Consider the following 20000-nt stretch of genomic DNA (forward strand, 5'->3'; position numbering starts at 1 on the left):
ATGCAGACACAGTGCCAGTTCCGGAAAATCCTGATGTCAGACATCAGAATCCGAACCTTTCGTGCTGGTTCCAGAAAATCGTGTATCGGGTCGGGTCGGGTCGAGGCCGAGCACTGCACTACCTGCTGCGGTGGGGAACGCACGTGCCGAATTTGAAATAGGGAATGAATGCCCCACCCTTTAATGCAAACCCCATGAATGCCCCACCCTTTAATGCAAACCCCAATATACCTGTTGTCATAGGACCCGTTTTGACCATCTGTTTGTCTTTGTCCACTTATGCCCATATATCAATCAATCAATCAAAACTTTATTACAGCCGAAGCCAAAGGTAGACAAACAAACAGTTAAAAAACAATATAAATTCGTTAAGACAATAAAGATCTAAAAAGAACAAATAAAAACATCTATAAAAGACACTCATACCAATGTTTCCACATATGTGAGCGATATCTTACAGAGCTGTACTTCGGATTGATCAACATGTTAATCACCTCATTATGAGACCCATCAAGTCTACTTTTAAAGCTATACATCAGGTTTCGCAGGAGAGCCTGGAAGGTGGTGAGACCCGAGTCACAAAACAGCTGACTAGCACTGCCACCCCTAGGCCTCTTCAGGAGGATCCTGAGTGCATCGTTATACGCTACCCTAAGCTTGCGCATACTCTCTGTTTTATAGTTCACCCATAAGGGAGCTGTATATAAAGGAGTACAGTAAGCTCTGAACAAATTCACCTTGACCTCATCTGAGCAGTAGAAAAATTTCCTGACTAACATGTTAGCCTGCACATACAACATACGTCTCTGTCTGTGCATGTCCAAATCATCTTCCATCTTGTCATTAATAATGTGCCCCAAATATTTACAACTGTTACACACAGCAATGGTATGACCAGACAAATAAAATACAGGAAAAGGAAAATTGAGTTTCAGGTCCTCCTTGGTCCTGCATATCATAACCACACTCTTTTTGGCATTGTATTTGACATCAAACTTAACCCCATATTCAGAGCATATGTTCAGTAGCTGCTGAAACCCTGCACTACTAGGAGAAACGATGGCCAAATCATCTGCGTACATAAAATGGTTAATCAAAGTGTTTCCTATCACACAGCCAGTCCTACACCCTCCCAGCTGCTTAGACAGGTCGTCCATATAGAGATTGAAGAGGGCTGGGGACAAAAGCCCCCCCTGCCGGACCCCATTACCTACACTAAAGGGCGAGGAGAAACTGTATTCTGGTTAGCATACCAGTAAGCCAGGATGCGTATGATGCATCCTGGCACACCCCTCTGCTTAAGTTTAACGAAGAGCTTGTGATGATTAATTCTGTCGAAAGCCTGGGAAGCGTCAATAAAACCTACCAGCATAGTAGAGCCATGTCTTCTATACGTTTCTACTGCTTCTTTTAAGGCATATATACATAAGTCTGTACTATGTTTCGCCTTAAATCCAAATTGATTGTCTGTGGTGCGGATAAAAACACCTATCCTATCAAGTAGAACCCTTTCAAGTAATTTGGACAGTATGCTGGCTAAGGCAATGGGTCTATAATTGACCATACTCCCTACCTTACCAGCCTTGTCCTTAATGACGGGCACTAGGGTAACTGTGAGCATGGAGTCTGGCAAGATACCATGCGACATCAGTCCTGTAAGGCAGATGGACAGCAGTGTTGCGACTCTAGGGCTGGCTAACTTCAGGTGCTCTGCTGTAATATTATCCATGCCACTGGCTTTGTTATCAGCTAGTTGCCTTATGGCTTGATAGATCTCGTTAGGTCTGAAGAGTACACCTTCCTCCTCTATATTGCCAATACAAAAGGGTTCACTTTTAACACAGTTGAATAGAGCATCATAATGCTTTCTCCATAATTCAGTTATATTTTCAGCACCAGACACACCATCAATATTACATGGCAGTGCTGCTTTAGACCTGTTAATATTTTTGACCTCTTTCCAAAATCCATTGGCATTATTACCTAGCAGTTTCCCAGCCATGGAATCTGCTCTCAGGGTTTGCTCATTCTTTCCCACAGCCCGCACAGCTTGTTTATATCTAGCATTTGTTACTTTTTTGTACTCTAGATCAGGCCCTTGTCTCGGTTTCCCAGCCATAACCCAGGCCCTATGGGCTGCCTTGGCTACTTCATGGTGGCCCGCTACATATTTGTTCCAACCCGGCTTGATTTTATTTGGCCCTCTAGCATGAGTGAACAGAGGTTTGCTGGCCACAGTGAGAGCATCCACTATACCACTATACATAACACAGAGGTCATTACGGTGGTTGGCATCATTACAATTGACACCACAAACAAAGGCATCCATAGGCAAGTGAACTTGACTTAAGAGAGCATCTGTTCTTCCACTGTACAATAAGACATCCTCAGTGGAGAGCTTTGCCCAGTCTATCTTGGCCACACCCTCCCCACCATTATCTTTAGCCAACTCTGGTATCTTGCCAGTATCAATAGTCATCTCCACAGGAAAATGATCAGTAGTGGTAGCTTCATACAGTATATTCATAGACCCAAGTGCTGCATGCGCATCTGCAGTACATATAACATGATCCAGCCAGCTAGTTGTACTGTGAGCTTCACTATAATATGTATAACTGACAGCAGGCAGAAGCTCTTGACTGGATAACACAAGATTATTCTCATTACAAAACCTAACCAAATGCTTTGCAAAGTAGGAATCCTTATCAGAAATGTCAGAATTCATTATATGCCACCCTTTAATGCAAACCCCATGAATGCCCCACCCTTTAATGCAAACCCCAATATACCTGTTGTCATAGGACCCGTTTTGACCATCTGTTTGTCTTTGTCCACTTATGCCCATATATGAAGATCTCTGCACACACAGTACCGGTTGCAGAAAACTCTGATGTCAGACTTTATGCCCATATCTGGAGAACGCGCGTGCCGGTGGGAAGAAGGGTTCTCGAGATACGCGGATTACATACATACATACACATTCACAGAGATTTTGTGTTGACTCATGTGGCGTACGTGATGTCAGAGCCTTTTATGAAGTGATGTCACAATGACTCAGCGCTTGCGCCGATTTCCTCCGGAACAGCCTGATGTCAACAATCAGCTCCGCATAAGGAGATTCCGAACGTTTCGCGCCGGTTTCGGAAAACCGCGAGTCGGGTCGGGTCGAGGCCCGGCACTGCACTCCGCGCGGCGGCGGGGAACGCGCGTGCCGAATCTGAAGCCGGTGGGACGAACGGTTCTCGAGATACGCGGATTACAAACAAACAAACAGACAGACAGACAGAGATTTGTCGCATTTATAGATAGATAATGATAAATGTGTGTGATGTGAGACGGAAATGGAAGTGACGTGGGGGCTTCACTTCCGCTTCATCTTCGCACTCATCATTTCTTCCCCGGTCTGCCAGACTGTATGCTGGGAGCATTTGACCAAATCGCGGAGGCAACCGTCTGGCCACGCGAGACTAGACAGCCCCTATCTGTGTAGCTGGTACAGACAGGGATCTCCATATATGGGCATAAAGGGGATTGTATGTATGATGTCAGATGTCATAGATGTCATAATCTTATCTTACTAGTATACGGTATATATTTTGCTGGCGTTGCTGATGATGCCACGCTCTGACATCGCTCTGTGGTACAAGCTCATGGAGGTTACCATATGGACTATTCTGGCACGCAGAGTGATTCGCTGTGTGAAAAATCAGTGGAATCAGTGGAGCTCACATGGGCTTAAAAGGGGCACCGACAAACAGACAGGTACAATGGGTACTCTGACAATGGGTATTGTATAACCAGGTGGGGCATGCATTCCCAACTTGCATCATTCCTGACGTGTGTGTTTCCCTGAGTAGGCTGTGTAGGAGTTGTGATACAGAAGTCTACATTAATAGACCTTTATCTCCCAAATGTAACTTAAGTAAGGAGATGAAGAACCATACTGTAACACAGACATACAGACATACAGACAGACACCAGGAAGAAGGATCAATACCAGGATTAATTGACTATTGGGTATACAGTATTTGTTTTTTGTTTTTTTCATTGAGTGCATTCCTCTGAGAGCTCTCACCCTGTATCTCCCTCTCCATCCTCATTGGCTGAAATATTGGCAGTTGATAGGTCAACCTGACAAGGTCAGCCCCGCACTTTGATCACCACTCTCTGCCGTGATCCTCTCATCTCTCCATGATCCATACTCATCATCATCACTGTCTGGTGGAAAACTTGTAGTCCAAAATGTTCCTTTTTATTTAAAAAAACAAAATAGTTGAGCTCGTAGATCTGCTTTTTTCTCTATTTTGTGAGACACTCTTCTATGATGAAAAGTTATGGAAAAATATAAATATTAGAAAGTTGCTGTTTGCCCGACAATATGAGAATAGTTATGGTGGTGGGGTGGTACCACAAGAAAGAGAGTGTGATTTGATTTTTCTTTCAGAGCAATAGCATCTGTGGGACTGATGAGTAGAATATTTGACAGTCTAAAAACTGGCATTTTGAAAGCTTCAAGAGGAGTCTACCATAGCCCTGGTATAGACAGTTAGACACCAGTGAACTGCTAGCGCTGCATTCACGTTGGGTTTCTGCTTGGGTGAGAATGTTTACTCAGCGCTGTGCTTAATAAAGAAGCCATAGGGTGAAATCTAAGTAGGAAGAGTGGGGAGCAGAAACCCAACATGACGGAGAGATTTTAGCCCTCCTTCCTTCCCCTGCTCTTGTCCTCTCTGGTTTGTTGTACGTCCGTTGTCTCCTCAACAAGACGCGCAGAACAATTGATGGATTGACATTCCAACATTTGACAGAATAGATGTTTTTATTTATAGAAGTTGTAACTAAATTACCCATAAGGTGGTGTGTGTGTGTGTGTGCGTGCGTGCATGTGTGGGCACATGCTATTGAACTAGTGGAATTCTGCTGGGAGCTCATTGAGGGTCGAGGTATTGTAACCTGGGGTTGCCTCCATATCCTGCGGGTGCTCACACAAACACATCCAGGCACAGGGGGCGAAAGAACTCAGAGGATCTCACACACACACACACACACACACACACACACACTCACACTCACACTCACACTCTCACACACACACACACACACACACACAGAGAACAGCTGATTAGACTGGGAGATGGAGAAACGGGGGGAGAGGGGAGGGCGCAGAAAGGTGTAGAAGAGCCCTGATGATGAGAGGATTGTTTTCACCCGAGGTCCTCCAGGCTTGGAGGAGGATGGAGAGACGGTGCTGGATATGGAGACGGATAGAACAGAGGGAAGACATGACGATGAGCAGGATAAGTTCCCCTCACTGGAGAGCCTCACGGCAGAAAGGAGGAGGAGATGGATGAAGAGATGGAGAGGGTGGGGGGGAGAGGGGGGGGGGGAGATTAGGAGAGTAGATTGCAGTCACTGCAGAGCCTCTCATAGCCTCAGGGATGGGGGTGGGGGGTGGGGGGGGGCAGGAGGACAGGAAGGAAATGTGAGAGAATGGAAGATGGACTCTGGATGATGAGAGGATTGCACTAGAGAGGCTGTAGGCAAAGACGGAGAGAGAGAGAGGGAGAGAGAGAGAGTGATGGATGGATGGATGGATGGATGGATGGATGGATGGATGGATGGACGGACGGATGGACGGATGGACGGATGGATGGATGGATGTTGTAAGGGTAGTGATAGGAGAAAAGAAGGAGGATGGAGTGAAACAAATTGACTGTTAGATAAGGTAAAGATTATAATAGGTATCTTTTCTTTTTCTTTTCTTTTTTACTTTTCTACCTTTATTGATAGTCTTCAATGAAAATGGACAGGAAAGAGCGAGAGAGAGACGGGGAGAGACACGCAGCAACGGTTGTGGGGACTCGACCCCACGACGCGCTGTCGGCTGCTTTAGAGCCTGAGTGCCCAGACATCTAGGCCGGCGATCCGGGCCAATAGCCAACCATGAGAAGGACGGCTAACTGTCCTTCTCCTCTGATCCTACTCTACTCTCACTCCTCCATTCTTCCCTCGTCCATTCTCTCTCTCCTTGCTTCACCCCTTTCATCTCCCCTCCCTCATCCACTACTTAAGACAAATGGAAAAGATAAAAACTGGAATTATAGAATCCTCTAATGAAAGTATTACATCCCCCAGCCGTCCGGAGACACACGCACGCGCGCACACACACACACACACACACACACACACACACACACACACACACACACACACACACACACACACACACACACACACACACACACACACACACACACACACACAGGGCTGAATTATTATGTGTGCACCTGACTTGGTAGTTCAGCTTTCTTTCTTGTGTGATGATCACAGATTTCAGTGCAGACTTCTCTGCTCTCCTCCACATCCCCTCCTCATCCTTACCGTTGCTATCCTGGAGCTGTCTTGTATGACATGATATAATGATGTCCATGTGTGATAACGTGACGACGTGTGCAGGCAGTGTTACATATGTACGGAGTTGGCCTGAGGACACCAAACCTCGCCCTTAGATGCTGCGGATAGAAAGAGAGCTGGAGAGAAAGACTGGGGGGTTGGGGGTTAAAGAGAGAGAGAGGGAGAGAGAGAGAGAGAGAGAGAGAGAGACATTAATAAAAAGAAAGAAAACTAATGCAAACTCCCCATAGCTACAGTAGACTAGCATGTGAGCACATCCTACCCCCTTAGCCAGACATGGCCTAATCAGCTAGCTAATTAGCGCTCTTTGTAACTCCATCTGCCCCGTGTAACTGATTGCATTAACAACTGGCACACATCAAACACTCATGTCTAAGGCTTGTGCATTTCATTACTCATTAAGGACATACAAGGTTAAGGCCAAGCTCTGAGCAACGGAGAAAAAATAATGGGACAATGAGAAAATGTGAAATATTTTTTTTGCATAGCTGGTGGGCAAATAAATCTATTTCCCCCCCTCACAGATTCCGTATTTTTTATGTAAAGGGAGGTATTCGCTGCGTTTCTGCAGGCAGTGTTAGTCACCCATGGCCATTACGTTCTCTATGTCCATAATTTGGTATTTTATGTTCTGTTGTATGCTGTGTGCTACTCTTTTGCTACTTTTAATCATGAAAATGTCACTGAAAATGTGTATGTAAAATAAATATATACCAAAGTAAAAAAAAGCCATATCAGAAATATGTGACATAAATATGAATACACAATACAATTCAGTATTTTCAGTGCAAATGACAGATGCCATTTATATAGTTACATGTTGAGAGACTCAGAGGCAGAGACAGCATAAATACAGACTACAGACTATGTTTGTTTCCATAATCTGAACTTTCTGCACATTGTCGATTGATTGTTAGATTAGTGTCAGGCTGTTTTTTCTTGATTTAAGAGTTGTTTACTTTAATTACTGATACTGTAGGTGACTAGAACAATGTCAGTAACATCAAGCAACAATGCGTGCTTACATTTTCATTGAGTTCAGTGTGATGTTGTGATGTCTGCGAGTAACCATTTTTTTTATGAACTCTGTCTACAGAAGAAACAGAGGACGAAAGAACTGAGTCAACTCTTCCATTCTTACAACCCCTACGACCACAAGGTAGGACATCTGTCTGTCTGTCTGTCTCTGTCTGTCTCTCTGTCTATAGCCTAAAGTAGCTAGTAGGTCTGTCACGATTATGACATTTTACATGACGATTAATTGTCACTCAAATAATTGCGATTAACGATAATTGTGTTTTTGTCGTTGACAATTACATTTTTGTTTGGCTTTTAGGCTTTGAAGTTGCATATGACACATAACCTAAATATACAAAGAAATTACTGACATATTTGACAACTTTATACTTAAAAAAGAACATTGATAGTGGAAATAGCCGATCTACAAGCTCACAACGCGTCGCAATGCGACGTGTTGTGAGCTTGTAGATCTGCTATTTCCACTATTTTTTACTTTAAAAAAAATACATATGAATATTTTTCAACATGGAAACGAGCATGACGATTATGAAAAATAATCACGATTATGTCAAATAATTGCGATTAGACGATTATGTACCGTAATAATTGTGACAGCCCTAGTAGCTAGTTCGATTTTGTATTTTTGATTGTTTTGCGACGCCATCGTGCGACAAACTATCAATCAAGCTTTACTGTCCGTCTCTGTGTGTGTGTGTGTGTGTGTGTGTGTGTGTGTGTGTGTGTGTGTGTGTGTGTGTGCGTGTGCGTGCGTGCGTGCGTGCGTGCGTGCGTGCGTGCGTGCGTAATTTCATTTAGGGTCTTTCATCATCCATCTCTCTCTCTCTTTCCATCCTTCGGCCATTGTCGTGTATTAACCTGTCCTGGTGTATTGATCCTTCTCATTCTCAGCACACTTAATTCACTTATAAGCGCTCATTCACGGTGGTTAACGCTTAAGGGTTGACCACTACTATTAAGTATGAAAGCCCATTCACATTTACACCTGTACACTCGTCTGGACTCTGGATGGCTTGACATTATAACTGGGTAATTTATGACACTGTCACAGCATTTTGTACGCGTGTGTGTGTGTGTGTGTGTGTGTGTGTGTGTGTGTGTGTGTGTGTGTGTGTGTGTGTGTGTGTGTGTGTGTGTGTGTGTGTGTGTGTGTGTGTGTGTGTGTGTGTGTGTGATAGAGAGAGAGAGAGAGATGCCTCTTGTCAGCAATCTGACTGATGAGTTGCACTTGAGTGTTTTAACTGATTGCACTTTCCTGTAGGCGTGTAGGTTATGTCTGTGTGTGTGTGTGTGGGTGCAGAACGGTTGTGTGTGTATGAGTGTGAGTACAGAAGAATGCGCTTATACAGTACCTGCGATTGCGTTGTTGAGGTCCGTGAGGTCATCTATCGTGAAGAGGTTGAACGATGTCAACGTTCAAGCATCTATCGACAACACTCTTTTATCAAGAGCGTGGATGTGAGTGGGTCTGCGCTTCTGTATGTGTGCACTTACATAGAGATATGTGTAAGACAATTAATGAGAAGCTGTGTTATACGTATCTCATTTCAACACTGAATATGCAGGCATAAAATGTCCATTAAGTGTGAAGTTTGACTTATCAGTCGTGGTGATTTGGCTGAAGCATTGCATCTCTGAATCAGTATTTGTTCTACTTTATTAAAACAAAAATCCCAGTCATGCATGACGGCATGCGCCCCCCAGCTCTCCGTTTTCTCCCAAACAAGTCACTCTGTGGTGATTTAGATGTAATTGAAGTCTAAACGCAAATCAATGTCCTCATCCCAGCTGTCAGACCGCATCACTCACAGCTTAAACGTTTTAATAAGTTTGACCTTTTCGAGTTCGTAGCTCTGCTGGAGTCTTGGTGGGTTTCTAGTGCTTTTCTGTGCTAGCGCTCGGCGCTAATTAACGGGATTGAAGATAGCTCACGTACTCAGCGCGGGAGGACATGGACCCCTCGCCGCCCACGCGATGACACGCTTACACATGGCACACACAGGCGGCGCGCACAGCACACACAGACGTGCACACACAGCTCACATGTACATACCATTAGATGTGATAGAGCGACAGTGCCAGCTAAAAATGCTTAACAGTCTAAAAAAAAATACTCTAAATGCATTTAACATGTTTGAATCTAAAGGAGATGTTTAGTGTTTGAGAGCATGCCTGCTCCTAAGGTAAGGATCCCTGGGGACCCCTGGTAGCAACTAAAAATATGCAGCCTTCTGTTGAGAGATTCTTTTAACTGTTTAGTGCTACATTTTTCATGTTTTTGTTTGCGTGTTATACTAGCTGTTGCCTAAAGTTTGGTTCCATGATTTGAAATGGAAACTGTTATCATTAACATGAGCTATTATCATCATCATCATCATCATCATTATTAATTAGTTGGTGCTATACTCAAAATAGGATATGGACCCTGTCGGGTGTCCAAAACCATTACTTTGCAGGAAATGGAACGAAAATGTTCAGAACTAGTGAAAATGGCAGATCTAAAAGCTCACAACGCGTCTCGATCTGACCCATTGTGAGCTTGTAGATCTGCTATTTTCACTACTTTTACAAAGTAGAGCATTAAATGATGATAAAACATGGAATGTTGAAATTTGAGATACAAGGTTTCAGAAGATATAACAATAATAATAATGTGTTAATAAATGAATGTGTGTTAATAAGTATACCTATATTCTCTGGTGTGAACAAAGGTCAACCAGTTTACTGCAGGTCCTTCACGCTGTGTCATTTGGTGAATGTTTCATTAATCCCATCCTGTCAAATAGCTGATAACCCTCCAATATGAATGTATTGATAATGTGTCATTCATGTTCTATCTGTAGCTACTATGCTTCTCAAGGCATCAATACACAGGATACGATCAATTCCTTGTGCTATTTAAGTCTGCATCTACGTGAAAGCCAAAGAAAGAGATTCCTACTGTACTTTGTGCGTGCGCGTCTGTGTGTTGTCCCAAGTGATTGCATTATCATTTTATAACCTCCATTAACTGTGATATATGAATGAATGACATTGACTCCAAACATGGTCATAAAAGCTACTGCATGTTCATGCATAAGTAACAATGTACCATCAAATCAGCACTTATAGCCGTTAGATAGGAATAAATGATAGCTGATCGGCTAAGTCTGATAACGTCTTTCATTTTGCATTCGATTCCCTTGGGTGTCTGGACTTTCAGGGTAATTACATAAAAACTGCTTTCAGTTTATCTATGGATGTTATGTGTGTTATATGTTTACAAACTCACTGAGTGTGTGTGTGTGTGTGTGTGTGTGTGTGTGTGTGTGTGTGTGTGTGTGTGTGTGTGTGTGTGTGTGTGTGTGTGTGTGTGTGTGTGTGTGTGTGTGTGTGTGTGTGTGTGTGTGTGTGTGTGTGCGCGTGTGTGTGTGTGTGCGCGTGTGTTCATATGTTCGTGTGCGTGCGTGCGTGTGTTTATGCGCGTGCGTGGGCGCAAGAGAGGGGGAGAAAGGAGAAATATATTAGTTTGTCTATGGCCATAATTGCTAACACACATTCTAATATGGACATGTAGGAAATGGGCATTAATAAAGCATGGGGGGGGGGGGGGGGGGGGATTAGAGTCCTCATTGGTCCATAGCTCCGGGCTACCATCCAACAGAATCTAAATATGCAAATTAACTAAGTCGTTGTTATTGTTATGTTCTGCTGGACTCCCCTAAGCACTAGAAGCTCATTTAGAACCACACATGTACAACACGTCCCGCTAAAAGTAGCCAGGGGATCACATGATTTGACTTCCTTTCCTTTCCTTTCCTTTCCTTTCCTTTCCTTGCTTTTGTTCGTTCTTACGTTCTTTCTTAGATTCATTCTAGCTTTCTTGCGTTCTAACTTGCTTTACCCTCTTGCTTTGCTCTCTGTGTTACCCCATGTTGACTCTGCCTGTGAAGTGTGTACTGTGTGTGTATGTGCAGTGTTCATATGCTTACCCCTAGTTTGATACAGTATATCTGTGTGTGAGACTTGTGTGCGTGCACGTGTATGACAGAGAGAAAAAGAACGAGAAAGGTGTGTGCGTGCGTGCGTGCGTGTGTGTGTGTGTGAGAGCAGGGGTGTCGCACCAAATTCTGGGCCCTGGGTACAAGGATTCACTGTGGGGCCCCATGGGGGGGGGGGGGGTTTTAAAACCCATTTAGACTGAGAATGCATTATTACGCATTATTTTGTACTGAAAAATAGTAGATATACAACCTCACAGCGCGGCACAGAGTGCTGCACTGCAGATCTGCTATTTTTTTTAAATGTGAAAAGGAATATTTCAAATCCTTCTAAGGTTTTTTGAAAAAACTTATGTTTCTATGTCAGAGGTGCTCAAACTTTTTCATTTGAAAGACCCCCAAAATGATATGTATCTGGCCACGGACCCCCATCTTGGCACGGACCCCCACCCCCAATATTTAGTTCCAGGGACCCCCAGAAGCAAAATTTTGGTTTAAAAAATAGCAGATCTACAAGCTCGCAGCACGGCACTTGGTGCCGAGCTGTGAGCTTGTATGTATATCTGCTATTTTTCAATAGCTAAAGTATAAAACAATGAAGGCCGTTCCACCTTGGCCCTAGTAACTCAGTCCACCCCCCACCCCCTTGTGACGCCCGTGTGTGTGAGTGTTTGTGTGCGCGTGCGCATGCGTGTGATGATTAATGTGAAGTATCCTATAGCCAGATGGTGCTGAACAAGGTCCATCCATCAGCAATGAAAAGACCACTGGGCAGAAAGCTGGCAGAGTGCTTTGTCTAGGACCAAGACCTCACACTGGACACACACACACACACTCACACTACACACACGCATGCAAGCAAACACACACACACACACACACACACACACACACACACGACACACACACACACACACACACACACTCTCTCTCTCTCTCTCTCTCTCTCTCTCTCTCTCTCTCTCTCTCTCTCTCTCTCTCTCTCTCGCTCTCTCTCTCTCTCTCTCTCTCTCTCTCTCTCTCTCTCTCTCTCCAAGACCTTCTGAGCCATGTTGTGTTTACTTTGTACATATGGAATATTACAGTCTACCCACCATAAACGTCAACGTTTAGCTTTATACATTTTCCTAGTCGGCAGCCACATGCATACTCTGTGTTATGTGCAAAGTTGTGGAATAAATCCCTTTTAAAAATATATATAATTACATGGAAATTTCTTAAAATGAGAAGAAATATCCGTAACTGTTACAGCATTATATTTTGTATTGAACTATTTGAACATGAACAATATATAATATACAGTACACATTTTATTTAGCAGGGTCATCTTGCACAAATACATTAATTATGCATGCTGCGAGCGAAAATCACCTGGGTGCCACAGTTGCAGTATAGCTTTTGTGAAGAGTCTTTGTGCATCTATGTTGGATGTTTCATCTTCAAATGCGTGTGTGTTGTTGTTAATTTGTGACAAATGCCCTCTTATGAAAGTTTCTGACATTTTCTAAATCGAAATGATACAACTTGTTGACTGTTCAATACACAACTCCATCTAATATAACCGACTGTCTCAGTTTGACTGCCATGCCAAGTTATAATATATTGTGACAAATCTCTTCTTCAGGTCTTACCTTCACAATGAATTGTCTCGCATTTACCTCCCAATGCAGCACATTTTACACAGGTTATTATTAAAGGGAAATAGAGAGAGAGAGAGCTTGCAACGCAGAGGATTTGAAATGTGCCTGATTTGCTGTGATAATTAATGAACTGCTGTGTCATTGTCAGGTCAGGCTGCCCAGAGAGATTTACTGTATATTTTCCGGTCTTTGTCATAAAGAATCAGTCAAAGAAATTACCATACTAACGCAACATCTGGTCACGACCACATATCCTCAAGTATTAATATTGCGATATATTGTGGGACGCTATATCGTGACACTCCTAACAGGTAAACAATAATGCCGAAATGATTTAATTTCTTTTTTAAACATTGTGGTTCTGTGTATTCATTCATCAAGACATAAAGACATGAAATACTATACAAGAGATCATCAATACTAGGAGCAGTAAAAAAAAAAACAAGGGGGTAAATTATTTTGCCAAGCTAGAAGACTTGACTAGGTCCACTTGCAAATTGCAAACAGGTGCTCTTTTATGGCGGTTTTGAAGGAGCGTACAGAGTCACACTTTTTGATGGCTGTCGGTAGGACATTTCACATTGTCATAATAGTAGAATTAATTCATCCCCATGTTTGTGCCGAAACTGGGGGAATGAGATCAATGGAGCTCCCTCTGGTGTTACTCTTTCTAACCCTAACCCTAACCCTGGGAATTGATTCCGTGAATATCTTGTAGACCAGGCTCATTGCAAGTTGTTGTCTCTACCTTGAGAAATCCCAAGGGGGGGGAAAGTGGGACTGAGTTACTAGGGCCCAAGGTGGAGGGGCCTTAATCATTTTATACTTTAGCTATTGAAACATAGCAGATATACAAGCTGTGAGCTTGTATATCTGCTATTTTTCAATAGTTAATTAAAGCACAAAATAATGCGTAATAATGCGTTCCCAAGCTAAATGGGTTAAACCCCCTCCCCCTATAAAGAACATTCATGGGGGGCCCGCAGTGAATCCTTGTACCCATGGGGCCCAGAATTTGGTGCGACACCCCTGCTTGCTATCCTGACCTGAAAATGCATGTTCTGTTTAATAAATAGTTGGAGAGACATGGAGACTACTGTTACTGAACAATCATTCTATAACAATGAGTTAAATCAGAATATAGAGCTATTTAACACTTATTTGAACAACAAAAAAAATATATATATCACTTCCCCTACCTGACAAATTATAACATGGGTATTGTTTTTGTGTTACTGTAATTTCCATCCGACAATTAGCTCATGCCTGTCTGTCTAAATAAGCATGATTCACAACAAAAAACCTGTTTAATAAGAGGATTCTGGTAGACACTGTAGTTGTTGGGAAAAGTGAAAACACAGCGGCTATTAATCATGAGATTTTTCCACATTTCCCAGGATACAGTATGTAGACACTGTTGTCCTACCGTCACCATACCCCCCACACACACAAGAGTTGACAGATTTGATCACTCCCCTGAGCAGGAGAAGGCCTCATGACACACACACACACACACACACACACACACACACACACACACACACACACACACACACACACACACACACACACACACACGCACACATAACTGTGTTCACATGCCTGAATGACATGGCTGACAGTCTTCCCTATGGCAAGAGATAAGGGACAAGCTGTCAACATGTCCTGTCACACCTGCCCATCCATAGAAACTAGGAACTAGAGGGATGGACAAATATAGAGGGCGAGCGAGTCGGGCTGGGGGGGTTGAGTGAGCTTTCACTCATCTAATCCCAACTTGCCTCATAAAACTTGACATATTTCTTTATTATTTGAAGAAATAAACCATAATTATCCTGTAACACACTCTCTCTCTCTCTCTCTCTCTCTCTCTCTCTCTCTCTCTCTCTCTCTCTCTCTCTCTCTCTCTCTCTCTCTCCCCCCAAGCGAGAGATTAACAAGCCGCTGGGCTTTGGCTACGTCTTAATTGCTTCAGTTTAAACAGTGAGTGCTGTTGTTTTTTTCATTATTGTGAAAAGCTACCCTCTACGCATTGTCTCTTTTATTTTTTCTTGAAAAACAAAACAAAAGCAGAAACATTTTTTAACCTTGTGACCTTTTATCGCTCCATTCAGTGGCTGCCTCTGTTGCATCATCATCATCATCATCTCTTCCTGTCTCTTTCAGAGAAGAAGAGATGATAGAGGGTGATTACCATGATGACCCTCTCTCTCCTCTCTCCACTCACCTGTCTGTCTCTCTGTCCATCCTGACTTATTATCCCTGCCAGGATGATAGTAATGATGAACGGCCGAAGGCGAGGGATTATGTTTTCGCTCTTGTGGGTCCGTCCGTCCGTCTGTCTGTTTGTCTGTGAACAGCTAATCTGCGGCGCCAGTGGGCCGTGAAACCTTTTTTTGCCAATGGGTTCCCAGATATCCTGAAAAGACAGTTGAGTTTTGTCGAAGTCTCCACCTGACAGTGACGATATTACAATCTCTCTCTCTCCCCCTATCTCTCTCTCTCTCTCTCACACACACACACACGCACACGCACACAATGGGAATTAGCGATGAAAAGCCTACAGCAGACCCCTGCAGAGTCTTTTCACAGAGACACTTGTTGACGAGGCCAGGGACACCTAGTGTAGGTACCAAGTGTTCTATTCCGTTCCATTCATCCATTCCTTGTTTCTTTTACTTGTGTAAAAGGTGTGTGTGTGTGTGTGTGTGTGTGTGTGTGTGTGTGTGTGTGTGTGTGTGTGTGTGTGTGTGTGTGTGTGTGTGTGTGTGTGTGTGTGTGTGTGTGTGTGTGTGTGTGTGTGTGTGTGTGCGAGCGAGCGAGAGAGAGAGACCTCCCATCCCAATAAACAGGGGTAATTGGGGAGTACAAGAGAGAGAGGGGGGAGGAAGAAACATGAGTAGTGATGGGGATAGACAGAACAAGCGAGACAGTAAAAAGGGATCTTATGAATGAACACAGACATTTTTTATTAAACCAACAACAAAAAACCCCAGCATCCATATTCTGGAGTAACATTATCCAATGGCAGATGTACAAACCCACAATGTGTCGTGCTGTGAGGAGAGGAGGAGAGTACAGTCATTTTTGCCGTGGAGTTTGGTGTACGGGGGGAAAAAAAGAAAACGGTCTGAGTAGTAAGTACAGCACAAACTCAGGTCTACTTGACTTGATTTGGGGGTTTGTATTGCAAAGTACACCGTGATGATCATCACGGTGTACTTTACATTACAAACCCCAAAATCAGTCCTCCAGTTCTAGGCCCATGGTTCTCAAAGTGGATTTCAGGGACTCCTTGGGTTCTTTTATGGGGGTCTAAATTGTCCCATACAAGCCTGTAACTCTGACAGTGTACAAATGGAACCGAATGAACCCGCCAGTGTTCATTTGTACACTGTCAGAGTTAAGGGGAAACCTTGAAATTTGAAAGTTTGAGAAACACTGTTCTAGGCAATACAGTATATTAATGACATATAGTTCAATATTGAAAATGGGTGGTTCTCCCCTTTAAGTAATAATAATGCTGTGCACTGTATGCCATTGTTACGGCCCGGCCTAGGGAATGCCACGTTTTCCATTCTGACATGTATTCCTCCTGTTTAGAGGTTCATAGAGATAATGTTGAACTGTGCACTGTGTCACAATCCTTTTTTTGAGCGGTGGTTACACCGTCTCCTATACGTGGCCGTGTGTGTATGCGTCTGTCTGTATGTAGCCTGCAGTAACTTTTCTGACCACACATGTTAAAGGAGTGGCGCTGTTGTTAAGGCCAGCCGGCCAGGCACACTCACACTCACATTCACGCATACACATACACACACGCACGCACGCATGCACACACACACGCACGCGCACACACGCAGCCTCCACCGCTCAGTTCACACGAGTGTGATTTTTTTGTACATGATTGACCAGCCCTGTGTCTCAGGGGGAACATTATTAGCCTGCCGTTGTTAGCTTCATTAATATGCTGTGCCATGTCTCCCATTCACATACGAAAGCTTTTTTCAATCTGTATTCCCTACCATCACACAGTAATTATCACCACGTGTGTTGGAGAGACATTGAGAGAACAAGTGTATTCGTCTCTACATGTAAGTGCTTGAGATGGTGAGAGAGGGTTTGTGACATTGTGTGTGTGTGTGTGTGTGTGTGGGTGTGGGTGTGGGTGTGGGTGTGTGCGTGTGCGTGTGCGTGCTGTATGTCCCTGCATATATTGAAGGAGAGTTTTAAGTGTACCACGGTCCTTAAAATGCTAATTATGATCCAGTTACTTCTAAAGGCATTAGCAGCGGTACGTACGGCATGTGTGAGCTTGTACACACACACACACACACACACACACACACACACACACACACACACACACACACACACACACACACACACACACACACACACACACACACACACACACACACACACACACACACACACACAGAGTGTCTGCAGTGTCCCTGCAGACACATGTCTTACATATGCCTTAACATGTCTTACATGTGTCTATAGGGAAAAGAATCTTGAATGTATTTTGTCAAATGTCTTTTCATTCTCATGAAATTCTAGTGGCAGGGTATCCACTCCTGAAGAGTCTGTGTGTGTGTGTGTGTGTGTGCGTGTGCGTGTGCGTGCGTGTGTGTGTGTGTGTGCGTGTGTGCGTGCGTGTGTGCGTGCGCGCGCGTGTGTCTGCTCAACCCTCTATCATTATACAGTACTGTGGTGTCGTGTTTATAATTGCCAGAGCAACAGTGCAACTAGTTTGCCAATTAGTGCGGACAGCAATGAATAGGAATGTAATTATGGTTGCCTTGGAAGCTCACTCAGGATGTCTCCTGGAAAAATAGCATCGCTCTCCCTTCCACAGACTGCCCTGACCCGTCCTCCTAAATGCTAGAAGCGTCATTCGCATTGTGTGCGTGTACGCGCGCCTGCCTGCCTGCCTGCCTGTCTGCCTGCAGCTACATTTTATAAAAAACGCATGTCGTACACCCTCAGCCGCCCCTGCACACAGACAGACGCTCGTGTTCTTTATAAAATGCAGTAGTTCATAGCGCGGCTGTACTGTAGGTTGTGACTTGGCCTGTTTTCAAAGCAAAGGATGCTTTTAGCCGTGTCCAGCTCTAAAGACTGCAATTTACCCCGGACAAAGGACTGTCTGACACTCACATGATAGTAAATGCTTTATAGATCTTACCCGTTGTCACGTACGGCAAGTGCATTTACACACACGCGCGCGCACACACACACACACACACACACACACACACACACACACACACACACACACACACACACACACACACACACACACACACGCACACACACACACCTTGCTCCTTTATGTACCTGTCAGGCCCAAACAGAAAGATGGCTGATGATTTCCTGTGCCTTCCCGGTGTCGCACTGTGTGTCTGCTATTGATAAGCAAGGCCTTTCCATTCCTTAGTTTTCTATATTTATGCACAGCAAATTTTTACTCACTTACAGTGTGTTTTTCCAGGCATTGCTTATTGCTTGTCTCATGTTCTTAGCTCATGTTGGCTCTCCTGCACTAAACTCTTACTGTTTACTTTGTCATTTGCGGAGGCTCATAGCTAGTGGCTCCTGACCATTGTTCTCAAACTTTTTTTATGTGTATGTCAAGGAACCTGAAATGAATATATATTTTGTCGCAGACCCCCGTCTGAAAATGTCGTGTGACAGAGACGTTTGAGTGACAGACCCACAAACAAGATTTTTGTTGTTAAAATGTTTAGAAAATATTCAAAATACTTTCAAGATTAGTTTTGGAAGGAGCAGATCTTCCACGTTCACAACACATCGCGCTGATACCTCATTCATACTGGTTTAGGATTTTATTTGCACTGAAATATGAATTGCAGCGCTTCGTCGCCTCTTTATTTGTGAAATGATTCGCATAAAATAAACTCCTGGTGTGTACAGACATTAATCCTTCTGTACAATAAAGCCTACAGGGTTATTTTAACCCAGAGTTAAATTAACACTCTAGAGTTAACCCAGTGTTAAATTAGCACTTGATATATAGTAGCTGTGTATCATTTGTAAACAAATGCCCTCAACAGTCAACTGGGCATCTCTGACTAACCACTTCAACCCCAGCATCGCTGTGTAGTGCTTTTGCTGAAGTGACAGCCTTCCCTCACCAAATTGAACTCTCAGAATTTGATGTTGAGTCAAGCTTGCGACGCGTTCTGACCTTCACTCATTGCCGATTTGGTGTAGACAGAAAAAAAGAACGGTCCATTTGGTTCCTTTTGTACACTGTCAAAGTTACAGACTTGTTAGGGTCAATTTAGACCCCCAAAAAGGAACGAAGAGAGTCCCTGAAATCCACTTTGAGGACCACTGGACTAGAGGGTTTAACCTCTTAAACCCCATATGGTTGAGCGTAGTCCCTCAGGGCCCTATACTAGTATCTTTACTGTTTCCTGTCATTGTGGGGGAAACGTTTTGCTGAAAATAGCTGCATCTTGGCTATTTTCTCTGCGAAAGCCTTTCCCCACAATATGGATGCCGGGGTTTAAGTGGCTAAAAGAGTTACCTACCATTTAATCTGTAGAACGTAGCACAATGGGAGAGATTATAGAGTGACTGTATCACTGCCTATAGGTTTCATTCTCCACTGTTATCTTCTCAGTAGCAGTGTGGGTCTGCACTAAATCACTACCAAGGATCTGTGGGATATTACGAGGATCAGGTGTGGCTCGACAGCTGCTTATATATCTATTTGAGGGTCTGTTTGAGACGGGGAAGTCCAGGGAACCTTTAACTTGTACGACTGATATGTTCTCTCGGGGGTCTACTGTACACACTGATAACACGTGTTACGCACTGTTATTTATTTGACTCGTGCGATTGTGTAACATCTGTTTTTAACCAAATCAATACAGACGTGTGTGTGCACGCA

At 43.7% G+C, this 20000-nt stretch overlaps 1 protein-coding gene across 2 annotated transcripts in view; it reads left to right on the top strand.

Moving 5' to 3' along the window:
* Window positions 1-20000, top strand: part of cdkal1 (CDK5 regulatory subunit associated protein 1-like 1) — a 422084-nt gene that overhangs the window by 307176 nt on the left and 94908 nt on the right. For both annotated transcript variants that reach the window (XR_013962583.1, XM_080738605.1), the window contains exon 12: window positions 7511-7573. Coding sequence is in view for 1 of the 2 variants with exons in the window: in XM_080738605.1 (XP_080594731.1) it covers window positions 7511-7573 (63 nt within the window). In the remaining variant the exon portion in view is untranslated. The remainder of the gene's footprint in view (window positions 1-7510; window positions 7574-20000) is intronic.

This window comes from Nannobrachium achirus, assembly GCF_963921795.1.
Source record: "Nannobrachium achirus genome assembly, chromosome: 2".
NCBI lineage: Eukaryota > Metazoa > Chordata > Actinopteri > Myctophiformes > Myctophidae > Nannobrachium > Nannobrachium achirus.